The following is a 22,152-nucleotide window of genomic DNA, read 5'->3' as shown; positions in this document are numbered from 1 at the left end:
TACAACAGCAGGACTCACTCCTTTCGGGCCCCATGGGAAACACTTGCATGTGCCGTCCCATTCAATCTTCACCACTTTGGCAAGAAAGGGAAATTAATGTCTAAGTGGCAAAGTCAGGGTTCAAACCTGGATATGCAAACAATTTCATTTGAGGGAGATCAGGGACGCAGGCTTGGGCCCATGGAGAGGACCCCTGCCTTCCTAGGAGCCCGAGCCAGGGCTGGGTGGCAAAGGAGGGAGCAAGTAAAATTTGACTTCCTTTCAACAAGCCAAGTGTTTTGTCTCCTCACATTACTTCCTCTAACCCGTTATCAGTTGTAAGCACTACTGCGTTGTGTGGGGTTTTTTGTACAAGGGACACGTGACAAAGCATGCCTGGCAGAAGTAAATCCTTACCTCCTTCCTCTGGCTGGGCTCTGTCTCTTATCTTCCTTCTTCTAGGCTCTGAGGACCCACCACTGGCCAGCACTCCTTAGCTCTTGACCACTCTCAAGCCCCCTGAAAGCAGGGAGTTGTGGGCACGTCCATTATCATAGCCCCCGGGGGCCAGCACAGTGCATATCTGTCGAATGAATGAATTGTTCTCTACTGGCCTCATTTGACTCAGTCACCGGGTACCTAGGGTGTGTTAGGCACTTGTTCTGAGGTAAGTGAGCAAAGGACCAGCCTGAAGGAAGTCTCAGTGAGAGTGGGGCCCAATAAAACTACCAGTACTCCCTTAGATGCTTCTCAGAATGTGGCGGACAATGAATAAATGGCAACTTACCAGGGCCACCATGAAGGAAGGAGCCAAGGTGGGAATACAAAAATAGGAACCACTGGTTGGCCTGGGGAGTCAAAGAAGGCTTTGCTAGTGGTGGATGTGGTATTATTTCAGGCCTGAAGGATGAGGACTTTGTCTTAACGAGGGGGGAGGAACATTCCATGCAGAGGGACCAGTGTGAGCAAGGGCACAAGGATGTAAAATTACCGCTTAGGGTTGGAGCAAGCAACAAGAGATACGCCTTTGGGACCAGGCCTCATATCATGTATTTCCCAGGGGGTGAGGGTGGGTGGCCTCCCAGTGGGACGGAGACATCAAATCATGATGAATGCAAGAAAGAAAAAAAGCCCAAGGTTGGCATTATAATTAATAGGTTCATCCTATTAGGCTTCATGTAGATTCACTCTCATGGAGAGACACAGTGTGATTAACCACTTTTGGTTGTGATTAACCAATTTTGGAAATCCATTTCCAAAAGCATCAAGAGATATCAGGGCCAAGGTACCAATCACCCCAGGTTTGGGCCGTCAGGAAGGAGCACGGGTATCAGCCACCCCGCAGGTCAAGTGCTCCGAGTGTCTCCTGGCACAGAGCACAGCCTCGTGGCTCTGTGCCACAGGACACAGTCCCTCCCCTCCCGGGCCAGGTAGCAAGCCTCCCTGCCTGTACCCTGCCCCCAAATGAAATAGCCCGGCTGGGACGGGCTGCCAGAGAAGAAGGGGGCTGCTGCAAGCCTCTGACTCAAGCGCCACCAGGTTGCTGCCCCATGCACCACCCGGGGAGGCCCCGGGCTCCAGTGTTTGCCCCTGCTCTCAAACCATTTCCTGCTCAGATTTGGGAATTTTCAGGCCTGGAGGGAAAGTCCCTCGAGAGGAGTATTAGAAAGAGAGAGAGAGAGAGAGAGCGCACCGGATCTGCCTAAAGAGCGCGGAAGGAAAGAAAAGGAAAGGCTCGGTCCGGAGCGGGAGCGCGGGAGGGCGGGAGTCAGTGGAGCCCGCGTTGCTCTGCGGAGGGCTCCGGAGCTGAGCACAGAAAACAGGGCGACTGGGAGGACCACGGGGAAGACCGGCCCCGGGGGCGGGGGAGGGGAGACGGATGAGTGGGGAGTGTGTCTGTGTCTGGGTTTTGTGGCAGTGCGCGCGCGCGCGTGCGCGCGTGTCTCTGTGTGTATGTGTGTGTGTGTGTGTGTGTGTCTGTGTGTGTGTGTGTGTGTCTGTGTGTCTGTGTGTCTGTGTGTTTGGCGCCTATCCAAGGTGATTTCCCATAAACCACATGTCCCACAAGTCCGCTTAAAAGGCTGTGCCGAGGAGCTGGCCAGTGGAGCCCGGCTGGTGGAAAGTGAAAGTTGCCTGGGTGCTCTCGGCGCCGCCGCCAGCTCTCCGCACCCCCGGGACGGCAGCGCGGCCCTCGGCCGGGGCGCGGGCTCTGCGGCGGCCAGCGAGCGAGCTAGCGAGGGCGGCCGAGGCGCCCGGCCCGGGACCCAGCTGCCCGTATGACCGCGCGGGGCGCCGCCGGGCGCTGCCCTCCCACGGTAAGCGGCGGCCGCGGGGCTGCGGGGGGCCGGCAGGGCTGAGGCGGGAGCGGGCGGCGCGGCGCGGCTCCTCGGAACGCTTTACCCTGGCGCGCCGGAGGGCGACGCTCCCCAGCGGAGACCGCGGGCTCCGGTGTCCTTCCCATCTTTGCGTCCAGGCTGCTTGAGGTCCCGGGCGCGCCCCGACTGAGCCCCCTGGCGCCCTGCAGCTGTTCCCGGGGCTGCGATACTGCCCTGGAAAGGGGACGCTGCTCACCCCATTGCACCGAGGCGCACACTGAGCCACCCGCTGTCAGGAGAGAAGGGTTCGAAGCCAAGGCTCTTTGCCAGCTCTGTGGAAGCCCCTGCCTCTCTCTGACCGGACACCGCCAAGAGTCGGGGCAAAGGCTGGGCGCTGAGTGTGGCGCCTTTGCAGCCGGCATCTTCCCTGTGGGCCACGCACATGCTTTCAGACCCTGCTTGGGGGGAGTGGGCGCTTTTGGGTGGGGGAAGTTCAGAGGTCAGCCGGCTAACAGAATGCCAAGGCCTGTGCCCGGGAACCTGCTGGCAGAAGGAAGGAGCTGGGCAAGCCTCTACTTGTTCCAGGGAGCCGGCAGGAGCTACTGGGGACTTGGGTGGCTGGATCTAGTCTGTTTGGCAGGGGACGGGACTCCTGAGCTTTCTGGGACTAGTTCTGAACCTTTTCACTGCAAAATTTGGTTCAATCAGCTGGGGAGATCCTGGTCTTAGAGGGGGCAGAGGAAGGTGGAAGGAGGGTTTGGTGGCACAGAACCCTGGGTGTGCTAAGGGCTGCTCAGGGCTGCATGGGGCAATGTCTGGACCCAACTGCAGGCACTAGCTGGGGCATCTCCTAGAAAGTGCAGGATGGCACTGTCAATGAACGAGAAGGTGGTCTCTGGGTGGGTTTGCTTCTGGGGAGCCCTAGAGGAGAACGGGAAGAGAAACCTGGCTGGGAGAGAAGCAGACATATTTGGAGGGGAATGGAAAGGAGTTGCAGGTGGGGTTGAGATGGAAGGGGAAGAGCGCATCCATCCCCAGAGGGAGGAAGAGCTCAGCTGAGAGAGAGGAGGCAGGGCTGGGAGGGGACATAGTGGAGGGGGAGCTGATAGGCAACAAGACAAAGATAAGGGCTGGAGGGAGACCATGAAGAAGGCTAAGGTGGAGAGAGCAGGGGGCTGGTTTTAGACGGGAGCAGCCAGAGGTCCGGTCCCGCTGAGGTCCCTCCAGGGCCCTTGTTGACAAGGAGGAAGGGACAGGTGATGCTGGTCAGTGGGGCTGAGAGATGTCTGGGCCTGCTACAAAGGGAAAAGGTGCCTTTGTGGCTCTCCCAGAAGCTGAGGCCTGAAGGTAGGAGGAAGAATGGTGGGGGAGAAGAGCCTGCCCAGCCACATTCGAGCTGAACCAGAGTGTTAACCCTTGGGTGCCCATCCGGCTCATCCTCTGAGGCAAAACTGGGACCCCAGGGACAGGGGTGGGGGTCCTTTTGGGCCACATTCAAAGTCAGCTTCCCACGTGGTGGCTGCAGTCTTCCCACACCAGTGCCTGAAACAGCTCTGAAAGCCAGGCGGCATCAAGATCTTGAAGTGCCTGTGGCAAGGTTGTCTTCCAGAGTATCTCCTTTCCCACGGGCTCTTTCCTCCATACCATGCAAAACCGGGGGCTCAGAACCTCAGTGGCAGCCAGTCTGGGATGGAGACACACCTTCTGCATGGCCCCGTTTCCAGTGGGTCCTGAACTGAAGGTTTCGGAAGGCCTGGGCAGCCGTTCCCACCCAGGGCTACCTCTTCAACTGCCCAACAGAGCCGGAAGTCCCCCCATGGCTGTCCTCCCTCTTCTCTACTCTCCCTCCCCCAGATCAGGCCAGGACCCTCAGCCTTTACTGAATGGCATTGGGCCATCCCGGGCCTCTGCCCTCCAGACCTCCCCTTCCCTCTCTCTGCCATCAACTTCTCCCCATTTCTCAAGGCCTCACTGAGGCCTCCCCTCTGTGCGCCCTCCCTGATAGCCCAGCCAGGGCCTCTCCTCCCTGGTAGGAGCTAACAAGCTTTTGGACTTGTAGTTATATGTAAATTGGCATGTCATTGTTGTAGGCTGTTTCATAGCCTCCTTGTTTTTCCAATGTGCTGTTTATTTGCAGTATTTGTCTCATCATCTGGGTTTCTCAGGCAGAGCCCAGAGCCCAGGAAAGTGCCAGCTCTCACCCCACCCTGACAGCATTTCCCTGAATCTGGGGACATCAGCTGCCAGGAGGCAACCTTGAGCTGTGGGGGAAGAAGGCTCAAGAATCCCACTGCCTCTGGCTGGAGAAGGGGAGATCTGGGCCAGGGAGAGGGTTGAGAGGACCTCAGAGAGGAGGAGGGAGAGAGGAAGGAAGGGGGAATGATGGAGTATCAGGAGCTAGTCCCATCACTCTGAGGGTGAGCAGCACCCAGGCCAGGTGGGCGCTGAAGGAGGGAGAGATCTCAGAACACTTCCTGGTCATGATCAGAGCTGGCTGGCTGGATATAGAGCCTGATGGGGTTCCTAGGGGCAGGGATGGCCTAGAGCTGGCACGGCTGCCTCTGATTAAGCAGTTGGGCTCCTTTGGACACACACACACACACACACACACACACACACACACACCTCCAAAAAGTCTCCAGCATGGGATAAGTTCCCAGTGAAACTGAGTTTGGGGCCCTGGTTTTTCCAGTAGCAGAGCCAGACCTGTGTGGAATCAGGTGGGAGGAAGGGCTGGGCCCAGGGGAAATGTCTCCAGCTTGAAGTCTGGAGTGGGTGCATGAAAGTGAACCTGAGAGGAGTTCTCTAGTTTGTGTTTGATGTTGCAGGGACACAGCAATGAGCAGGTGCCAGTCCTGCACTCGAGGATTTGCCCGTATAATTGAAATTTAGGCAGGTAGGAACACTTCTCAGGTCCTCATGAAAAGTTCAGTGCATTGTCAGGCTTGGCCTGGGTGAATCTGGGCAGGCTTCTTGGAGGAGGTGATGTGTGGGTACTTGTCAAAGGAGCTCAAGACTGCGCATGCCAGTTAGGAAATCCTGAGAAAGCTGGATTTGGGGAACACTGCATCCTGGGGCTTTGTAGTCTGGAGCACTGTGGGTATGAGGTCTTTGCTTTTTCCCTCCCGACAGGGCATGGGGGTTCCTAGGGAGACAGAAATCTGGGAGTAATGATGCACTGTCTATTACAGACATGGCTGACGCCCCTGCTTCTGCTGGTCTGTCTCCTGGTGAGAGGGAGTATTACCGAGGAGGCATCAGAGCACTGTAGCCACATGATTGGGAACGGACACCTGCAATTCCTCCAGCAGCTGGTGAGTACTCAGCCATGCCTATCTACCTTCTCCCCTCTGGGGAAACTGAGGCAGGAGCCAGGGAATGGGGTCCAAGGCAAGGTTGCAGACAGAGAAGCACAGCTGTGCCGGCCGTGATTCATGGTTCTTGTCTAGCTCCACTGATGGTCTCCTCATTGACCTTCTCAGTGTCAGGGCCTCTGACCCACACCCAACCCTGAAGCCCTCCATGACTCCGCCTGCAGGCAGTGGACTGGGTGGGCTTCCAGCTTTTGCCCGAGTTGATGATTGCCTGGAAGGTCACCCCTGGATTCAGAAGTGGTTGGTGAGTCCGGAACTCCCTCAGTGAGAGGAAGCATCTCCGGGGAGCCAGCCCAGTCCGCCTGCTGTGTCCAGATGTGGGCCCGGACTTCTGGGCTCCCAGACATGCCGCCAGCCTGGCATCAGGGCCACAGCCAGATCTGGAGGGAGGGGAGGCTCCTGCCTCACTCCCAGCCCTCCACCTTCCCTTTCCTGGCTCTGGACTGAGCCCTAGGACTGGGAAGTACTGCACACCCAGGCTGTCATGAAGGAGCCCGTGCCTTATTGTAATTGGGCTGGCAGAGAGGTTCCCAATTCCAAATGTGGTTCAGCCAGGCAGAATCAGGTTACCATCATGGCCGCTGTCCTGCTCAGAAGAGAATTTACCATCCCTTGGGCCAGCCAGGCAGGGTGGAGTACCACTTGTTGAGGCCAGCTCCGGCTCTGGGGCCCTGAGCTTGGGGCCTGTAGGCTGGGTCTGCTATCTTTCTTACCTCTACACTTTCCCTCTTGCATGTAGCTACTGCAGCTATCCCAGCTGGGCCAAGAACCACAGCATTCTCTGAGGCTTAGAATGCTCTGGGGGCCAAGGAGGGCTTTCAGGACATCTAGCCCCAACCCCTATAGATCCCAAATCCCCAGAGCTTGTCTAGCCTATGCTTGAATTCCTGCCACGATAGGGAGCTCACTACCTGTCATGGAAGATTAGGCCCTAGATCCTCTTAGAGAGTTCTTCCTTATAACTAATGGCTGTTTGTTAGTTTTGATGGAGTGGGAGGTGGAAGGAGGAGACTTCTTGTTCCTCTACAGCCCAGCCTGGGCCTGTGGGAGGCCCAAGTCTTTCCCATTGGCTCTGTTTTTCCCAGCATAGTCGGTGGGGAGGTAGAGGAGGATCAAAACTCCAGTTCTCATTCTTAGGCCAGCTCAGCTGAGCTGCAGACACCCATCCACCACCGGCCTACTCTCTCTTGCAGATTGATAGTCAGATGGAGACTTCCTGCCAGATTGCCTTTGAGTTTGTAGACCAGGAGCAGTTGGTGAGTTATGGTTATTTACAAGGCCCATGTGCCAGCCCTCTGTGTGCTTCCCAAGGTGGGTATATGAGGAGCTTGAAGGGAGGAGAAATCCCATAACTGGGCCGGGAGAGGGTGGGAGGATCGCTGGTGCTCTATCCTGGGGTGCCAGGGTCCAGGGCTGAACAAGGTCCAGGCCTCGAGTCCCCTGTAGCTCCCTTCTCCTGGCCCTGGAATCTATCAAGGTCTTCTATGTGCCAGGCACTTTCTCATTTAATCCTGACAATTATGTGACATGCTGATCTTGGTTATTGTCCTCAGGGAGGTAAAGGGAGCACAGCTACTGAGTGGTGGAGGCCTGATCTGAACCCAGGCAGGCTGGCTCTAAGGGCCTGAGGCAAACCAATATGACTTCTGGGTCACATGCTTTCCTTAAGGATGTCATTTCCATCCAATAGACAGAGCAGCAGCCAGGGAGTCCGTCCAGCCCTTTCCCTCTTCCTCCTACCCCACACCCAGCCAGCCACCAAGGGCTGCTCCTTCCGCCTCCTAGCAGCTCTGGGTTCTGCCCCAGCCTCACCCAATCAGTTGCTTGAACAGTTTCCAGAGCCTCCTAAGAGGCCTCGCTGCTTCTAATGCACCCATCACCCCACCAGTAGGGGGAGCTCTCGGAACTCCAACCTATTATCTTCATTTCTCGCTCCCTAACCTGGCAGGCCCCCTTACTCCAGGAGAAAGCCCAGGTTGGTCAGCCTGGGGTTTACACCGCACAGTCCCACCCACTGCCCTGGTCGCCTGCCTCCTCTGGCCTCCCGGCCTTTGCACAAGCTCTTCCTGTACCTGTGAAGCCTTTCCAACTGCTCCCATCCCACCCCTTGGGCCACATCCGCTCATCTTTGTGCCTCACACAAAATCACTGTGATGTGCCCAGAAGTTGCTCCCATCTCTGAGCTTGCTCAGAGGTGTGCCCAGAAGTTGTTCCCATCTCACCTGACCCATACACACGTCTGTCAGAACTGGAGACCACATCAGGACCCAAAGAATCACCTCAGTATTTCTCTCCCTCCTTCACACCTTAACAAGCGTAGCAAGTTTCTTCTGCTAGGAATCAATGGGACTGGGTCCTAGGAATACAGAGCCAAAGCAGAATCTCTGTTGAAGCAACCACCATCTCTCAGAGAGACAAAACACTGAGGTTATTCTTTGGGCCCTCAGATGGTCTTTAGTTCTCCTGTGGCCTGGAGGATTAGAAGGAGCCACCTGGTAATGGACTTGTGAAAGCAAGCCAAAAGAGAGACCGAGACACGGAGCATTCCCCCAGAACCCACCCTACACATGTGCACCCATTCTGATTAAAGCTTCATCTTCCAGAAATCCGAGGCTGTCTCTGATCAGAAGCCCATGCATGTCTTTCCCTCTACCCCAGTTCTTAGCAGTTCCAGATCCCAGACACAAAGCATGAAAGAGCAGCTGGGGTCAGCGCTCCGCTTCGGACTGGAGTGGCACGGCCCTCCCTCAAGGGCAGGCCCCCTCAGGGCCAGGGGTAGGGTAGGCTGCAGCCCTTGGTCAGCCAGGGATGAGGGCACCCGCCACAGAGCCTGGGTGGGTTCCCAGACCACATCAGCCAGACCATAAACTCCAGGTTCTCGTTTTCCAGAAAGATCCTGTGTGCTACCTTAAGAAGGCATTTTTCCTGATGCAAGACATAATGGAGGACACCATGCGCTTCAAAGACAATACTCCAAATGCCTACTTCATTGTGAAACTCCAGGAACTCTCTCTGAGGCTTAAGAGCTGCTTCACCAAGGACTATGAAGAGCAGGGCAAGGTAGGAGTGTTCTGGAGCCAGGAGCTTAGAGTGAGAGCAGAGGTCGGCTTTGGTGGTCCCACGCCTGCCCAGATAACACAGAGGGTGTTCCCATGCCTCCCCTGCTCTCCCCCAACCCCAGGTCATTGCTCACTCACGCTCTCATTCATGGATTCATCCCACGCACCTCTGCTAAGGACTTGCCAGGTGGGAGACACAGTGCTAGGCCTTGACGATGTCATCAATGTTATCATGAGCAAGAACAGCATGGTTCATACCCTCGTGGGGCTTATGGTCAGAGGAGGCTGACAACCATTAAACAATGACAAATGAATAGCATTATGAAGTGTGAGGACCATTCATTCATTCAACAAATAGTCACTGCGTGCCTGTTGCATGCCAGTTACTGGTCTGGACACTAGGAAACAGCTGGGATCAAACCAGACAAAAACCCTTGCATGCAGGGAGCTTACGTCTGGGGGAGGGGATGAGACAGTTAACAAAACGTATGAGTAAAATATGGGGGACGTAGGGTGGCAATGACCAGGCAAGGGAAGGCCTGAAGGAGGTGAGGGAGGGAGCCGTGAAGGGGGCCTCCCTGGGGCTCCGAGAGACAAAGGGCACTCTCATTTAAAAAGGGAGGTGGTGGGGAAGAAAGGAAGAAGAAGGCTTCTGAGTAAGAGAACATTCATTTGAGGTCCAAAGAGGAGTAAGAGCTAGGAGGCAGTGAGGCTGGTCAGAACATTCCAGAACAGAGAAGGCTACACACCAAGCCCTGAGGTCGGCTACACGCACATTCAGGAGCCCAACCGGTAGTCACCAGAGCCAAGGCGTGGAAGAGACAGAGAGAGGGGAGGAGGTGGAAGCCAGCGGGGGCGCACGGCGGTGGGGGGGTGCGTCTTATAGACGTGGGATGTTGTCTGAAGTGTGAGGGGCGCCCTGGTGAACAGGAAGTGACCGAAAGGAACTGTGAGGCGGGTTTGGTAGCTCTGTGGAGCAGGGACTGCAGGAGGCAGGAATGGTGGCCGGGAGGCCAACAGGGGGCACAAGTCGGCCAGAGATCCTAGAGGCTTGGACTAGGGAGCTGCGGAACTTGTGAAATGGCGAAAATCAGTGGGCAGAGCAGACTCGGGGGAAGAGCAGGAGTTCAGTTTGGGGAGCACAACCCCGAGATGCTTGTGAAACAGCTGAGCAGAAATGTGGAGCAGACAGCTGGGGCTTGAGTTGGGCCACCAAGATGCACACGAAAGAGGGGGCAGCAAGGATGTCATGCACGAGGCCAGGAGATGGTTGACAGGGCCCCGGAACCCCAGCCTTCAGAAGCCAAGTAGGCATAGCACCCGATGAGGAGACTGGGAAGGAGCAGCCTGAGGGGTGGGAGGAAAATGAGGGGACTGATTTCACTGGACCCATGGAGAAGGGGGTCTCAAGATGGAATGAGTAGTCGCCTTTATCAAATGGGGTTGAAAGTCCAAGCAAGACCAGGGTAGGAGAGCGTCCGATGGGTCTAGGAGTGTGCAGCTGCCACCGGAGGTGGGTACCAATGGGTGAACACAGAGGAATTAGAGGCTGCCCCGTAGAGGAGCTCAGCTCCACAAGGGCCCAGAAAAAGGGAGAGGTTGCCAGAGGGATGTGGGGTTGCAGGAGGAACCCTTTTTCCCAAGAGGTATTGAAGCTGGGGTGTTCCACCATTAAAGTTCATACGTATCCCTTGGAGAGCTTGCTTAAATTCCAGATTCCTAGGATGCACCCCTAGAAAGTCTGATACACTGGGTCTGTGGGCAGGCCTGGGAATCTGCATTTTCACCAGCCACCCACCCTGCACACTTCCAGTGTGGAAGTGGTGGTGGCGGGGAAGCCTTGAGGAAGGAGGGAGCCTTTGAGGCTAGAGGAGCCGGTGTGCTGAGGGGAAGGCTGGTGTGGGGATCAGAGCCCCTGAGGAGATAAGGTATAGTCTCTGTGTCATAAGTGGGGAGCCGGACCTTCTGTCGAATGGCTGCTGTCTTCTCTATGAAGCCTGAGGCGAGGTATGAAGGAGACAGAGGTTTACGTAGAAGGGCAAGAGAGCGTCCCTCTTTCTTACCATAGCCCTGGTGGGGAGGCTGGAAAGGATGATGCTTCTGACTTTAGAGAGGAAGAAAGGAGCCCAAACGCGATAGTCCGCTCTGCCAGTGAATGGAGGAGCTGAGCGATGGTATTCTCATGCCTGTGTTCATTCATTCATCCCTTGGGTCACCATCTCCCCAGGGCCTACTGTACACAGGCCGTGGGCATTCAGAGATGGCGCTGAGGACCTCAGAGCCTAGTTAAGCTTACAGTTCTCCTCTGTGCACCTGGGGGTAAGGGAAAACTCGGTATTTGGAACTCATCGGCAAGTAGGCCACCGATGAACCCATGGGCCTATGTGGCATCATCTGGGGTGAGAGGAGAGGTAAGTCCAGGACAGCCTTGAGGAATGCCAGAATTTATAAATCAGCTGGAGGATGGGAGCCTGGTAAGGAGACTGAGGAGCAGCTCAAGAGGTGGGAAGAAAGCCAGAAGTGTGTGAAGCGAGCTCCAGTGGGTGTGGGGAACCTGGCTCCTACAAGCAGAATAGAAAAGAACAGCTCAACAGACAGGACTGTGGGTAGCTTCAGCCCTCCTTCCAAGGCATACCAGTGGCCGAAGAAGGACCCAAGTCCTCATGGCCTGCTCCACACCACAGCAGGATGACCCTTCTAAAACTTAAGTCTGACTGTGCCACCACCCACCTCCCCGCAATCCCTCGGATGTTTTGTCTTTGCTCTATGGATCGAGTTAACGGTTTCCAACATGGCCAACCAGGGCCTGCAGGACCTGGCCCTTGCTGACCTCTCTCAGTTGCATCTCTTGTTGCACCTTCTTCCTAGATGGCCTTCCTGTATCCACTCCAGCCATCTTTCAGTCTTTGGGTATTTCAGGCTCTTTCCTGCCTCAGGACCTTTGCACAGTCTGTTCTCACCCTGTGGACAGCTTTCTCCAACCCCGCCTCCTTTCCTGGGTGACTCTTGCTCCTCTTTTCATTGGTTTCATGGGGAAATTCCCCCTGAGCCCTCATTTAGTTCCACTTGTTGTAATATTCTCACATCATTCCGCACTTCTCCATGTGACTCACTGCACTTGTAACAGTGCATTTAAGGCCAATGCCTTGCTAGACTCAGTGTCCAACTCAGCCACCAACCATGTCTCTTGTGTTCGTTGCTTGATTCCCAGGTAATTGTCACATGCCTGGCACACAGATATGTGTTAAATAGATCTGCAAATAAATGACGTATCTCAAGATCTCAGGACTGATTCCACCGCAGACTAGGAGCAAGGGGAAGGAGAAAATGAAAGAGAAAAAGGAGACAGATGTGAGAAAGGCCAGGGGAGTTTGGCAAACAAGCTAGAGACAAAGACCAATGCTCATCCTCACCAAGGGGGGCCCTGCTCTCTTTCCAGGCCTGCGTCAGAACTTTCTATGAGACACCCCTGCAGTTGCTGGAAAAGATCAAGAATGTCTTTAATGAAACAAGGACTCTCCTGAAAAAGGACTGGAACATTTTCAGCAAGAACTGCAACGACAGCTTTGCTAAGTGCTCCAGCCAAGGTCAGCACTGAAAAAAGGCCAGTGAGTGCAGGACAAGGGGAGGAGGGAGGGCAACCGAGCAGGGATTGGGAGGTGAGACATGGGGCCCGAGGGAGACGGGAGGCCGGAGGGAGGCCAGAGGGAGGCTGGAGGGACCCTGGGGAGGCAGCCTGGCTGCTACTCGTGCTCCTGTGTGTGCAGATGTGCTTTCCTTGTGTACATATGTGGCTTCCTGTGCCTCTGGGTGGGCCTGGGCACATGTCTTTTCCGACATGTGTGTGCATGCACACCAACTATGTCTGCATGTGGAAGCATTGAGAAGGATCATGCTGGTGGCTGTAAGATTAGGGCAGGGGAAAGGGGCCCCCCTCGGAGAACCCTGCAGGCATGGAGGCTTTCCCCGCCAGCTCTGCAGGCTGGCTGAACGTTTAGGGGGTTCCGTGGAGAGACCGAGGCTCCATCTGGAACCCAGGGCCTTGCGCCAGGAGCCCTGCTGTGAACCACCAGGATACCCTGGCTCCAGAAGTCCCCAGGACGCCTTAAGTGTCCCCTCAAGGGAAAAGGCTGGATTTGAAGTCTGAGCATCGTTCAGAAGCTCCCAGTGCAGGCCCAGCCGCACACATGTGTACCCTGCGTGTCCTCGTCTCTGCGTCCCATGTCACTTGTGCCCTCCTACATTCAACCTTGCTCCTTGAGGCAGGGCCTGAGGCCCCGCGACCTGCCAGTGGCCAAGTCCAGTCTCGTTACTTCAATCCCAAGGCCTCAAGTACTGGCCATGTTCCAGCCCCAGCTAGTTCCCGCCCATGGCTTTGGCTGTGTGGTCCCTGGCTGTGCACGAAACTGCCTCGCTGCTTTCCAATAGACACTGTCTATGGGACTTGGGGGTGACTTGGGTTAGTCCTGGAGGCCGCTGCTCCACTTCCTGCCTAGCTGCTGCTTAACCCTGGCTTGGCACATAGCCGGCTGGAACTTCAGGAAAGGGTGTTCCCTGGTCTTCCCTGCCCCCGGCCCCCAATCTGTGTCTCTACACCCACTCTTTGCTCTCTGCCTGTGAGACCCCGCAATCTGTACCTTCACTGCCTGAGGCCTGTGTCCTGAGCTCTGGCTCCAGTACTGTCCTCTCCTCCACCCCAGCGCTGAATTAGGGGGTGAGGGACCGCCCCTGGACCCATATCCCCCTCTCGACCCCCTCCCCCACCCGGGATAGCTGTGCTGGAGGCTGGTGACTCTATCTCCTCCCCGTCTTTCTCTCTCCCTCTCTCTGTGGTTCTTTCAGATGTGGTGACCAAGCCTGATTGCAACTGCCTGTACCCCAAAGCCACCCCTAGCAGTGACCTGGCCTCTGTCTCCCCTCAGCAGCCCCCTGCCCCCTCCATGGCCCCTATGGCTGGCTTGACCCGGGCTGACACTGAGGGGACAGAGGGCAGCTCCCTCTTGCCCAGTGAGCAGCCCCTTCGCACAGTGGACCTGGACCCAGGAAGTGCCAAGCAGCGACCACCCAGGAGCACCTGCCAGAGCTTTGAATCTCCGGAGCCCCCAGGTGTGGGGGCCAGCCCCATCGGAGAGTCACTTCAGCCCCAGCCTTCTGTTGGGGCCCCCGACCTGGGGATGGAGGACACTCTTAACTCTGCGTTGGGCACCAACTGGCCCCTGGAAGAGGCCTCCGGAGAGGCTAGTGAGGGTCCCGTACCCCAAGGGGCAGAGCTTTCTTCCTCCAGGCTGGAAGGAGGCAGCTTCCAGGCCGAGACGACCGCCAGGCCCAGTGACCTCTTGTCAACACCTTTTCCCCTGTCCTACTCAGCCGGGGGCCAGCAGCCAGAGGACATGACTGGCATTCCCCTGCCCACGGTGGGCCCTGCAAGATCCGCTGGCCAGGCCCAGAGTCACACACCTGAGAAGACAGACCATCCATCTGACCGGCCCAGAGACCACCAGGAGCCAAGCTCTGCCAAGACCCTGTCGCGGCCGCCACGAGACCTCAGCAATCCCTCAGCCCTCTCTGCACACCCAAAGCTTTCCAGAAGGCACTCTTGGGGCCATATGCTGCCCCTCGGGGAGTTGGAGGGCAGAAGGAACACCAGGGATCGAAGGAGCCCCACAGAGCTGGAAGGAAGACGAGCAAGTGAGGGGGCAGCCAGGGCCCCCGCCCCTTTTAACTCCATTCCTTTGACTGACACAGGCCATGAGAGGCAGAAGGAGAGACACTCTGACCCTCAGCTCCCCCGGTTTACCTTCCACCTGCTGGTGCCCAGCATCATCCTGGTCCTGCTGGCCGTTGGTGGCCTCCTGTTCTACAGGCGGAGACGGCGGGTAAGGAGAGGCCCCAAGAGAGGAGGGCAGCTCATGGGGGGGAGGGGCACAGTCTGGGGGGAGGAGCAGGTCAGAGGATTATTGGGCCCTGCTGGATTCCTCAGGCACCAAGACGGGGGCCCAACTGAACACAGAAGATAAGAGGTTGAAATGGAGGGTTTCTTAAAAAATGCGAGAAACCCAAGCTCATAAAGTCAACGGGAAGGGACGGGGAGAGAATATTTTTGGGCCAAGAATGGGAAGAGAACCCACATGGCCAAGCAAAGTGCTATGAGGGTAGGGTGTTCGCTGGAAGTTCTGTGGAGCCTGGGCCCAGGGGCCCCCTGGTATTGGAAGCAGCCAGCCTGGGGAGAAGAGAGGGTGAGACCTAGAAGGGAGGCCTCAGAAATCTCTCCTGGCCTGTGGCTCATCCCCACATCTGGGTAGCTGGGGGCGACTTTGATAACTCACTCATCTACTCCCCTGGGCACCCCTGCCTGGGGGTGAGGCCGCAGTTCCCACATCAGTCCCCAGCTCCTCAGTGAACCTGCTCTTTGCTGTCTGTCCCCAGAGCCATCAAGAGCCTCAGACAGTGGATTCTCCCATGGAGCGACCAGAGGGCAGGTGAGAGTTTCCACAGGGATGCTCTGGAAGGCACGGGGGTGGGGGGATGTGTCTTGACATCTGTCTCCCTTCTAGACCTGGGGGAGACTTTCTTTCACTTGCTCTGAGGATGTGGAGCAGGATAGGAGGCGGAGAGGAGGAAGGGCGTTTCTTCTTTACCAGTTATCTGGGATTTTTCCTGATTTCTTCTTAGGGCTAGGCAGTTCTGGGTCTTCTGAATCTGAGAGGGCTGGAGCACATGTATGGGAGGGTTGGGGGACAAACTTAAGGGGTTCCCTCACTCCTCAGCCTATGCTGAAGTCTTATACCAGCCCTATGCTCTGCCTGCAGCCCCCTGACCCAGGATGAGGACAGACAGGTGGAACTGCCCGTGTAGAGGGGTCTCTAAGGTAAGACTCTGATTTGGATCTCTCTCCACCCCTTAAAATGAGCTGCCCCTTTTCCAATCATTTGACCTTGGGGAAACCTCCAACTCCCCCGAGGCCGGGCCACACTTAACTTCCTCCCCTCCTACTCCCTTTTCCATCCATCACCAGATCCTGCCAACTGTCTCCTTTCGGGATCCTCAGGTCTTCCCCCCTCCCCCTCCCTGCCCCCCAGTCTAAGCCAGGCACTATTACCCGTGCATCTGGTTATTATTTCTGTATTTGCTTTTTAGTCTTGCTGCCACTCTTCATTCCAGAGCAACCAAAATCTTGTGTAAAGTCTTTACCCTCCTGGGGAATTTGCACCGCTACCCACTTCAAACCCAACATTCTCAGCTGGGCTCCCAGGCTCCTCCAGCAGCTGGCCCTAACATCCGCCTCTCACCGGCTTCCTATCGGCCTGCACCCTAGTTGACCCTTCTCCCCAGCCAAGATCATTTCTATGTCCCTGCTTTAGATTCATGGATCCACGGAACCTAAGTCTTGGAAAGGCTCTTAGAGGTCATTTGGCCAGCATTCCCCACCATGGGGGTCTTCCCTCTTCACCCCCGACAGGGGGTCAGCCAGCTGCTGGGCCCGTGCTCCCAGTCCCAGGCAAGCTCCCTGTCATCTCCCAGGAGGAGGTCCTTCCTCTAGGGAGCTTCCCTGCTCCCTCTATAATGGTTCTCCCTCCTCTTCTCATGAGAGCCCTCCAGTGTCTCAAGTCTGTTATCCATATCCCCTTAAAGAATTCTCTAAGTTGAGTGTGGCCAAGTGCCTCAATCATTCCTTATATGATAGGGTTTTCAGACCCCTCACCATTCTGGCTGCCCTCCTTTGGACACACTCGTTTGTCAATGTCCCTCTGAAAATGGGGCCCGCAGCCCTGGATATGGTGCATCAGATGTTGTCTACCAGCTCCAAGTATAGTGGGACTGTTACCTTCCTTGATCTGGACAGTATTCGTCTATTTGCACAGATTCATATTGCGTTAGTGGGTTTTCTGCTTTGTTTTTTAATAGCTACCTCGTGTTATTGTCCTGTGTTGAGCTTGTCGTCTGTTAAAACCCCAAATTCCATTTCCCATAAACCTCTGTCAAACCAGGCCTTCTTTCCCTTACGTGGACAGCTTTGTTTTTTTAACCCGGGTGTAGGAGTTTCTGTGTGTTCTTGTTGAAACCACCTCGTTGGTTTCTGCCCAGCACCTGAGCCCATGGAAATAGTTTTTAAATCCTCATTCTGTCTTCCTAGCCCTCCCAAGTGTGTCCCCTGTACAGCGCCTTCTGTTGTCCTCAACCACGTTGTTGATAAAGATGTGATCCTTATCTTTCCTCAGCCCTGGCTCCCCGATTCCAGGCAGCCCCTCTCACCCCCCCACCTCCCGTTTTTCCAAACTGACTTCCCCACCCCCTGCCTGCTCCTCAGTTCCTACCCCTCAGCCCTTCTGTATTTGGTTCATATTATATCAATTTGCACTTATTTGGATGTTGTTTTTATACATATTCAAACCTTCTTCTGTGTGTGTATGTATAGTCCGCATCCCTAAGAAGGCTGTAAGCCCCTTGAGGGCAGGGACTGTGTCTTCCACTTTTTTTGCCATTTTCTTCTGTCCCATGTTCTTATACAGAGAGGGCTTCTCCATACTTGTCACAAACTCAATAAATGTGGCCTGGTTGGCTTAAGGGTTGACTGACCACCTGAGCCTGGCCAGTTGTTTCTAACCAACCGGTCTTCTGGGTGACCTGTTAGCCAGCTAACTAATAGACTCTGACAGACTGACTGACCAGCTGGCGAGGTGACTTTGACTGACCAACTGACTAGCTGGTAACTGCTTAACTGGCTGGTTGTTGATTGGTGAGCTGACTGGTTGATTGGCTAGCTAGCTGGCTAATAGCCTGATTTGCTGACTGACTGGCCAGCTGGCTGACAAGCTGGGGTAACCCATTCGGGCTTCTCGTTACACCCTGTGCCAAAAGCAAGTGAGCACCTTAGGACCTTCCCATGTGTACAGTGACAGGTCTGGGCCACTCCTCGACAGGAAAGGGACCTAACAAGCACTCAAAATCAGGAAAGTCTATTTAGAAAAGAGTGCGAAGCAACATATCTGGAACCCCGGGGTCCCCCCTTGTTGGTGGGGTAGGCTAAGATGGGTGAGCAGATCAGACTGGACACGGGCAGGGCTGTGAGACTAGCCCAGACCCCCTCAATACTGGGAAAGCAGAGGAGGGACCAAGGACCCTGGGGCCTTCATGGCCCAAGGCTACACCTCCTTCTGACTGGTTGCCAGCCTCCCCCCTTGGTCTTGATTCTCTGCCTCATCTCCTCTGTACTCCTTCTCTGCTTTCCCTGCCTGCCTGTTCTCAGGCCCTGACAAGCTTTCCCCTTTCCTCCCCTCAAAATCTCACTGGGAGAGGGAACCCAGGGCAGGGGCCATATCCAGACCCCGCTTGGATCAATAGGTCCAGCCCAGGGCCCAGGAGCCACAGGAGACTCAGGGCCTGTCCGTAGGGTACCTACCACTCTGATAAAGAGAGAGGAAAAAACACAGGCAGAGAGACTGATAGAGGGATGCACAGAAAGAAAACACAACCGCAATCCCTCCACTCCAAGGAACGAGGACACAGGGGCAGTGGAGCTCACCCACTTGGTCCTTCTTCCCTCCTAGCTCCAGCAGGGCCTGTGGCCCAGCTGTACCCAGGGAGGCTCATGTCCCTTTTATGATTCTCCCTTCTTCCCTCTCCAGAGCATGGGAATGGGCTGGGAGCCAGAAGCTGTGGTCCCATCTGCCCTCCTTGTCCGTCATGGACTTTGCCAGTAGGGCCTATGGATGGTGAGGGAGGGAAGCTCCACACAGGATCCAAAGTCAAACTGTTGGATAGGGTCCAGGGGATTTCTGCTCTGGGAACAAAGCGTTCCGAGGATGCTGGGCAGGGGAGTACGATGGGGGTGGGGTTGGAGGGAGCAGGGCCCCGGCTTGCATGGATGGTTCGGGGAGGCAAGTCCCTCAGCCCATCGGGAAGGAGGTTAGGTGGCTTAGGGGGTAGCATGCCAAGTGGCAAAATGGGAGTTTCCTTGCTCCAGAACTGCCTCTGGTTCTTCCTCTTCGTTACCCATGACCTGCTGTCCAGAGTAACATGTGTGATGACCTTCTGTGATGAATGGTGTAGGGTATAACTCTTTGCTAGAGTTAGCTGGAATCACCCTTCGTTCCTCGGCCCAAGGCCAGTGAGATGGTCTTATCTGAAAAGGGGTCTAAGGGTCCTCTAGTACCCCCTTCCCTCCCCTTCAGCCTCTGCCACTCGAGCAGTGGTCAACACCCTCCCCCAGCCCTGCTTAAGCCTCTACCAGGCCCCATTACCTCCCCCTGCGGTCCCTAGTTCCCCAGGAGGAGGTAGGAGGTGAGGCCAGTCTGGCCAGAGGCTTGGGCCACTGCCAGGAAAAGCGGCCTGGTCCTTTGCGGTGTCTGGGGTGGCTGAGAAGGCCAAGTCTTGCCTGCAGCATGGCCACGAGCCCACAGGAACGCTATGCCTCCCCCACTCATGTCCTCAGTGACCCCTCCCTCCACTCCCACTCAGCTGACTGGTCTTTCTTTCTCTCCCCTACAGCTGGGCACATAGGATAGTCTCTCCACGGGAGAGGTGTCATGGGGGTGATCACCACCCCTCCCCCCTAGCTGTTCTCCTGGGAATGTGACCTGCCCACCACAAGAGCTCCTGCCTGCCAGGACTAGACCAGAGCAGCGAGGCTGGAGTCCCTCTGCCCTCGACCCTCAGACTCTGGACTGACTACGAGAGGGCTGGAGGATGTCCCCCACGCTGCTAATGTTTATCGTGGGCCCTGGAGGCTCCCATTCACTAGAGGAAGGCTGGGAAGCCCGGCTGAGGACCCTCTGTGCCTCAGGGACCGTGTCCTCCTCCCACTCCCCTCCAAGCCACACCTGGGCCAGGGACCCAGATGCCCAAAGGACGTGGGAGAGCAGGATGGGCACTGAGGAATGGAAGAGCCTTGGTGCCCAGAGGACTGCCTGGTGCCAAGGGATCCCAACACTGACAAGCAGGGACTTGTCTCCGGAGAGAGAAGCATGAGCTCGGCAGGGCGGGCTAGCGTCGGCTAGATTTCCCGTCAAGATAGGCAGCCCAAAAGCCGGGAAGAGAAGGCCTCTGGGCCTGCCGGGTCCGTGCTGACAGCCTGGAGCGGGCCTACACCCTCTGCTTGCCCAGGTGTCCTCTGCTGGTTGCCAGGTGGAGAGGGGAGGTCAACCCTGCCCTTGGGACCTGTCTGGGTTGGCTCCAAGGCCAAGGGGAAGAGCCAGCTCCGGCGTCTGCCCCACCTTCCTTCCAGCTCTGCCAGAGCTTCTCCGGGAGGCCGCGCAGAGGCTCCCCGCCTGAAGGAAGCCATTGCACTGTGAATACTGAACCTGCCTGCTGAACAGCCCGCCCTGTCCATCCCTATGAGCGAACGTCCGTCCATCCTCCCGCCCCTCCGGTCTCCTGCCAGCAGCAGGTTCCCGAGCTGGCCTTGTGTGTCGACTGAGGGAGCCCCTAAGCCCCTGACCTTCTGCTGACCGAGGCTTCGACTCCCCAGGGTGGGTGGGGCAGGAGAAACGCCTGGGCCTCCAGCCGGAGCTGGTCTTCAGGCTGCATCCTTGTTGTTCGCAGGTTTTGCGTCTTGCACTTTGACATTCCCAAGAGGGAAGTGACTAGTGGGAGGGAGGACAGAGGCAGACTCCCCCACCCCTGGGGGAAGGCTGCAGGGGGCACTCCCACTGAAACTGGGTGTTCGCAGTTATGGGTATGCCGAGGTGGTTGGGGGAGGGGGTCTGCACCCCGCCCCTGCCACCTGGTCTCCTTTCCCATACCAGGCCCCGGCCCCATCACAGCAGCAAGCCTGTGCCAACCTCACAGCATGGCACCCAGGTCCCATCCTCTTCCCACCCTCTACTTCCCCACAGGTAGGCAGTGATCTCCCCAGCTGTCGCCCCTCCACTATCTGTCTGACCAGGCCAGCCGGGGTGGGAAAGAGACCAGGCATCCACTTCCAAGTCTGCCTTGAGGGCTTCAGCTTCTTGGGCCAGCCCACGGCCACTGCTCTGAGAGCTGGCAGGAGGTGTCAGGGCCGTTGATCACCCCACCTTGGTCCCTTTGTGCTGCTGTGCCCCTCCTCTCCTGCTGTCCTGGGCCCACCAGTGAGAGATCCCGGCCTTCCTGGCTGCTGGGCAAGGGCCCATGAACTTTTCTTCCTGCCCTCAAAAGTGGGGGTCTCTTGCCCGCACCCCGCCCCCGCCCCTGCCCTGCTGCTCTCGGCTGAAGGAAGGGCAGCAGGGAACTTGCCTTGTGGGGCTCCTACTAGTCACAGACTCTATATTTGATGCTAGAAAATATGTATTTAAAAGTGAAAGGGAAAAAAAAAAACACAGAAAAAAGGCATTCCTCCCCCACCCCAAACGTATAGTATTTTAAAAGTGAAGAAAGCAAATCCAGCCCATTGCAGAAGCTCTTTGTGGGCGTTTGGTGACACAGGTGTGGGAAGGCCTCCAGACCTCTGGGAGCCCCACCCCAGGCTACCTGCACAGGAATCCTTTCATTGAGAAAGCTGAGAGGGAACATTGGCTCACACACTGTGAGATTTTGTTTTTATACTTGGAAGTGGTGAATTATTTTATATAAAGTCATTTAAATATCTATTTAAAAAATAGGAAGCTGCTTATATATTTAATAATAAAAGAAGTGCACAAACTGCCATGTGTGAGTCATGGGAAAAGTGCTTTTGGGGTGTGGGGGGCAAAAACAGGGTTGGGCAGGCAGCAGCTGCTGGGTGAGCCCCAGCTCAGAAAGCTTTTTCCAGGATACATGGGGAAAGAGGGTTCTCTCCAAGCTGCAGTCTTGTTACCAAAACCTCCTGCATCATTGCTGTCTCAAACACATTCACTGGCATATCTGTTCAATGGGAAAGTAGACAGAAACCAGCCAAACCTCAGGCCTGGCCCGTGGCCCCTGCTCCAGCCCAGCCTCGCCCAGCCTGGGAAAATGGCTGGTTGGGCTCTGTCCAAGGGCCCCAGGCCTACAAGGACCGGGCTCCTTGACACCGACCCTGGCTGTCCCCTGCTCTCCAGGGGCAGGTGGCTGTGGCCTAGCAGGGCTCAGGTGGATGAGTGCTGCCTCCGCTAGGGAGTGGGTGAGGCTGGCAGAGGGAGAGTCAACAGGTCTCTTTTGAGATCCTTTGTGAAGGGTCTTAGGGCCTGATCCTCCCACTGGGCTCTGTGGCCTGGAGGGGTAGACGGGTGTTGGGAAAGGCCAGAGTGACTGAAGGTCCAGCATAGCCCAGACACTTACCCTAAGTAGCCCTGTGAAACCAGGCCCTCCCTACCCGTGAGATGCAGCAGACAAGATTTTAGATCGGTAGTTCTCAACCCCTGCTCACCTGAGAGTCACTTGAGTTGTTTCCCCAAAAAGCCCCACCCTAGATCAAGAAAATCAGAATCTCACGGGGAAAGGCACAGACACCAAGCATCAGAAATTTGAAAGACATCTTAAGTGATTCAA

General features: G+C 56.2%; 1 protein-coding gene across 3 annotated transcripts; it reads left to right on the top strand.

Moving 5' to 3' along the window:
- Positions 1–2,008: 2,008 nt before the first annotated feature.
- Positions 2,009–21,344, top strand: CSF1 (colony stimulating factor 1). 3 transcript variants are annotated; one of them, XM_032881514.1, is made up of 9 exons: positions 2,009–2,294; positions 5,486–5,608; positions 6,862–6,924; positions 8,558–8,728; positions 12,167–12,314; positions 13,570–14,603; positions 15,154–15,206; positions 15,537–15,595; positions 19,216–21,339. In XM_032881514.1, exons 1-8 carry the CDS (start codon positions 2,256–2,258, stop codon positions 15,580–15,582), a joined length of 1,677 nt encoding a protein of 558 aa, XP_032737405.1. In that variant the 5' UTR covers positions 2,009–2,255; the 3' UTR covers positions 15,583–15,595; positions 19,216–21,339. The 3 variants fall into 3 exon arrangements, with proteins under 3 accessions (XP_032737405.1, XP_032737407.1, XP_032737404.1); XM_032881516.1 differs by having other exon boundaries at positions 2,256–2,294; positions 14,473–14,603; positions 19,216–21,344; XM_032881513.1 differs by lacking the exon at positions 19,216–21,339 and adding an exon at positions 16,421–16,880 and having other exon boundaries at positions 2,256–2,294.
- Positions 21,345–22,152: the final 808 nt, after the last annotated feature.

This window comes from Lontra canadensis, unplaced genomic scaffold (assembly GCF_010015895.1).
Source record: "Lontra canadensis isolate GAN:19392208 unplaced genomic scaffold, GSC_riverotter_1.0 scaffold75, whole genome shotgun sequence".
NCBI classification, from domain to species: Eukaryota; Metazoa; Chordata; class Mammalia; order Carnivora; family Mustelidae; genus Lontra; species Lontra canadensis.
Note: the sequence above shows the minus strand (reverse complement) of the source record. Positions and strands in the feature narration are given on the sequence as shown.

Coding starts and splice junctions, on each gene's coding strand:
- CSF1 (XM_032881514.1), top strand. CDS start 2,256: ATGACCGCGCGGGGCGCCGCCGGGCGCTGCCCTCCCACG. Junction 5,609..6,861: donor TGCAATTCCTCCAGCAGCTG/GTGAGTACTCAG, acceptor TCTCTCTTGCAG/ATTGATAGTCAGATGGAGAC. Junction 8,729..12,166: donor ACTATGAAGAGCAGGGCAAG/GTAGGAGTGTTC, acceptor CTCTCTTTCCAG/GCCTGCGTCAGAACTTTCTA.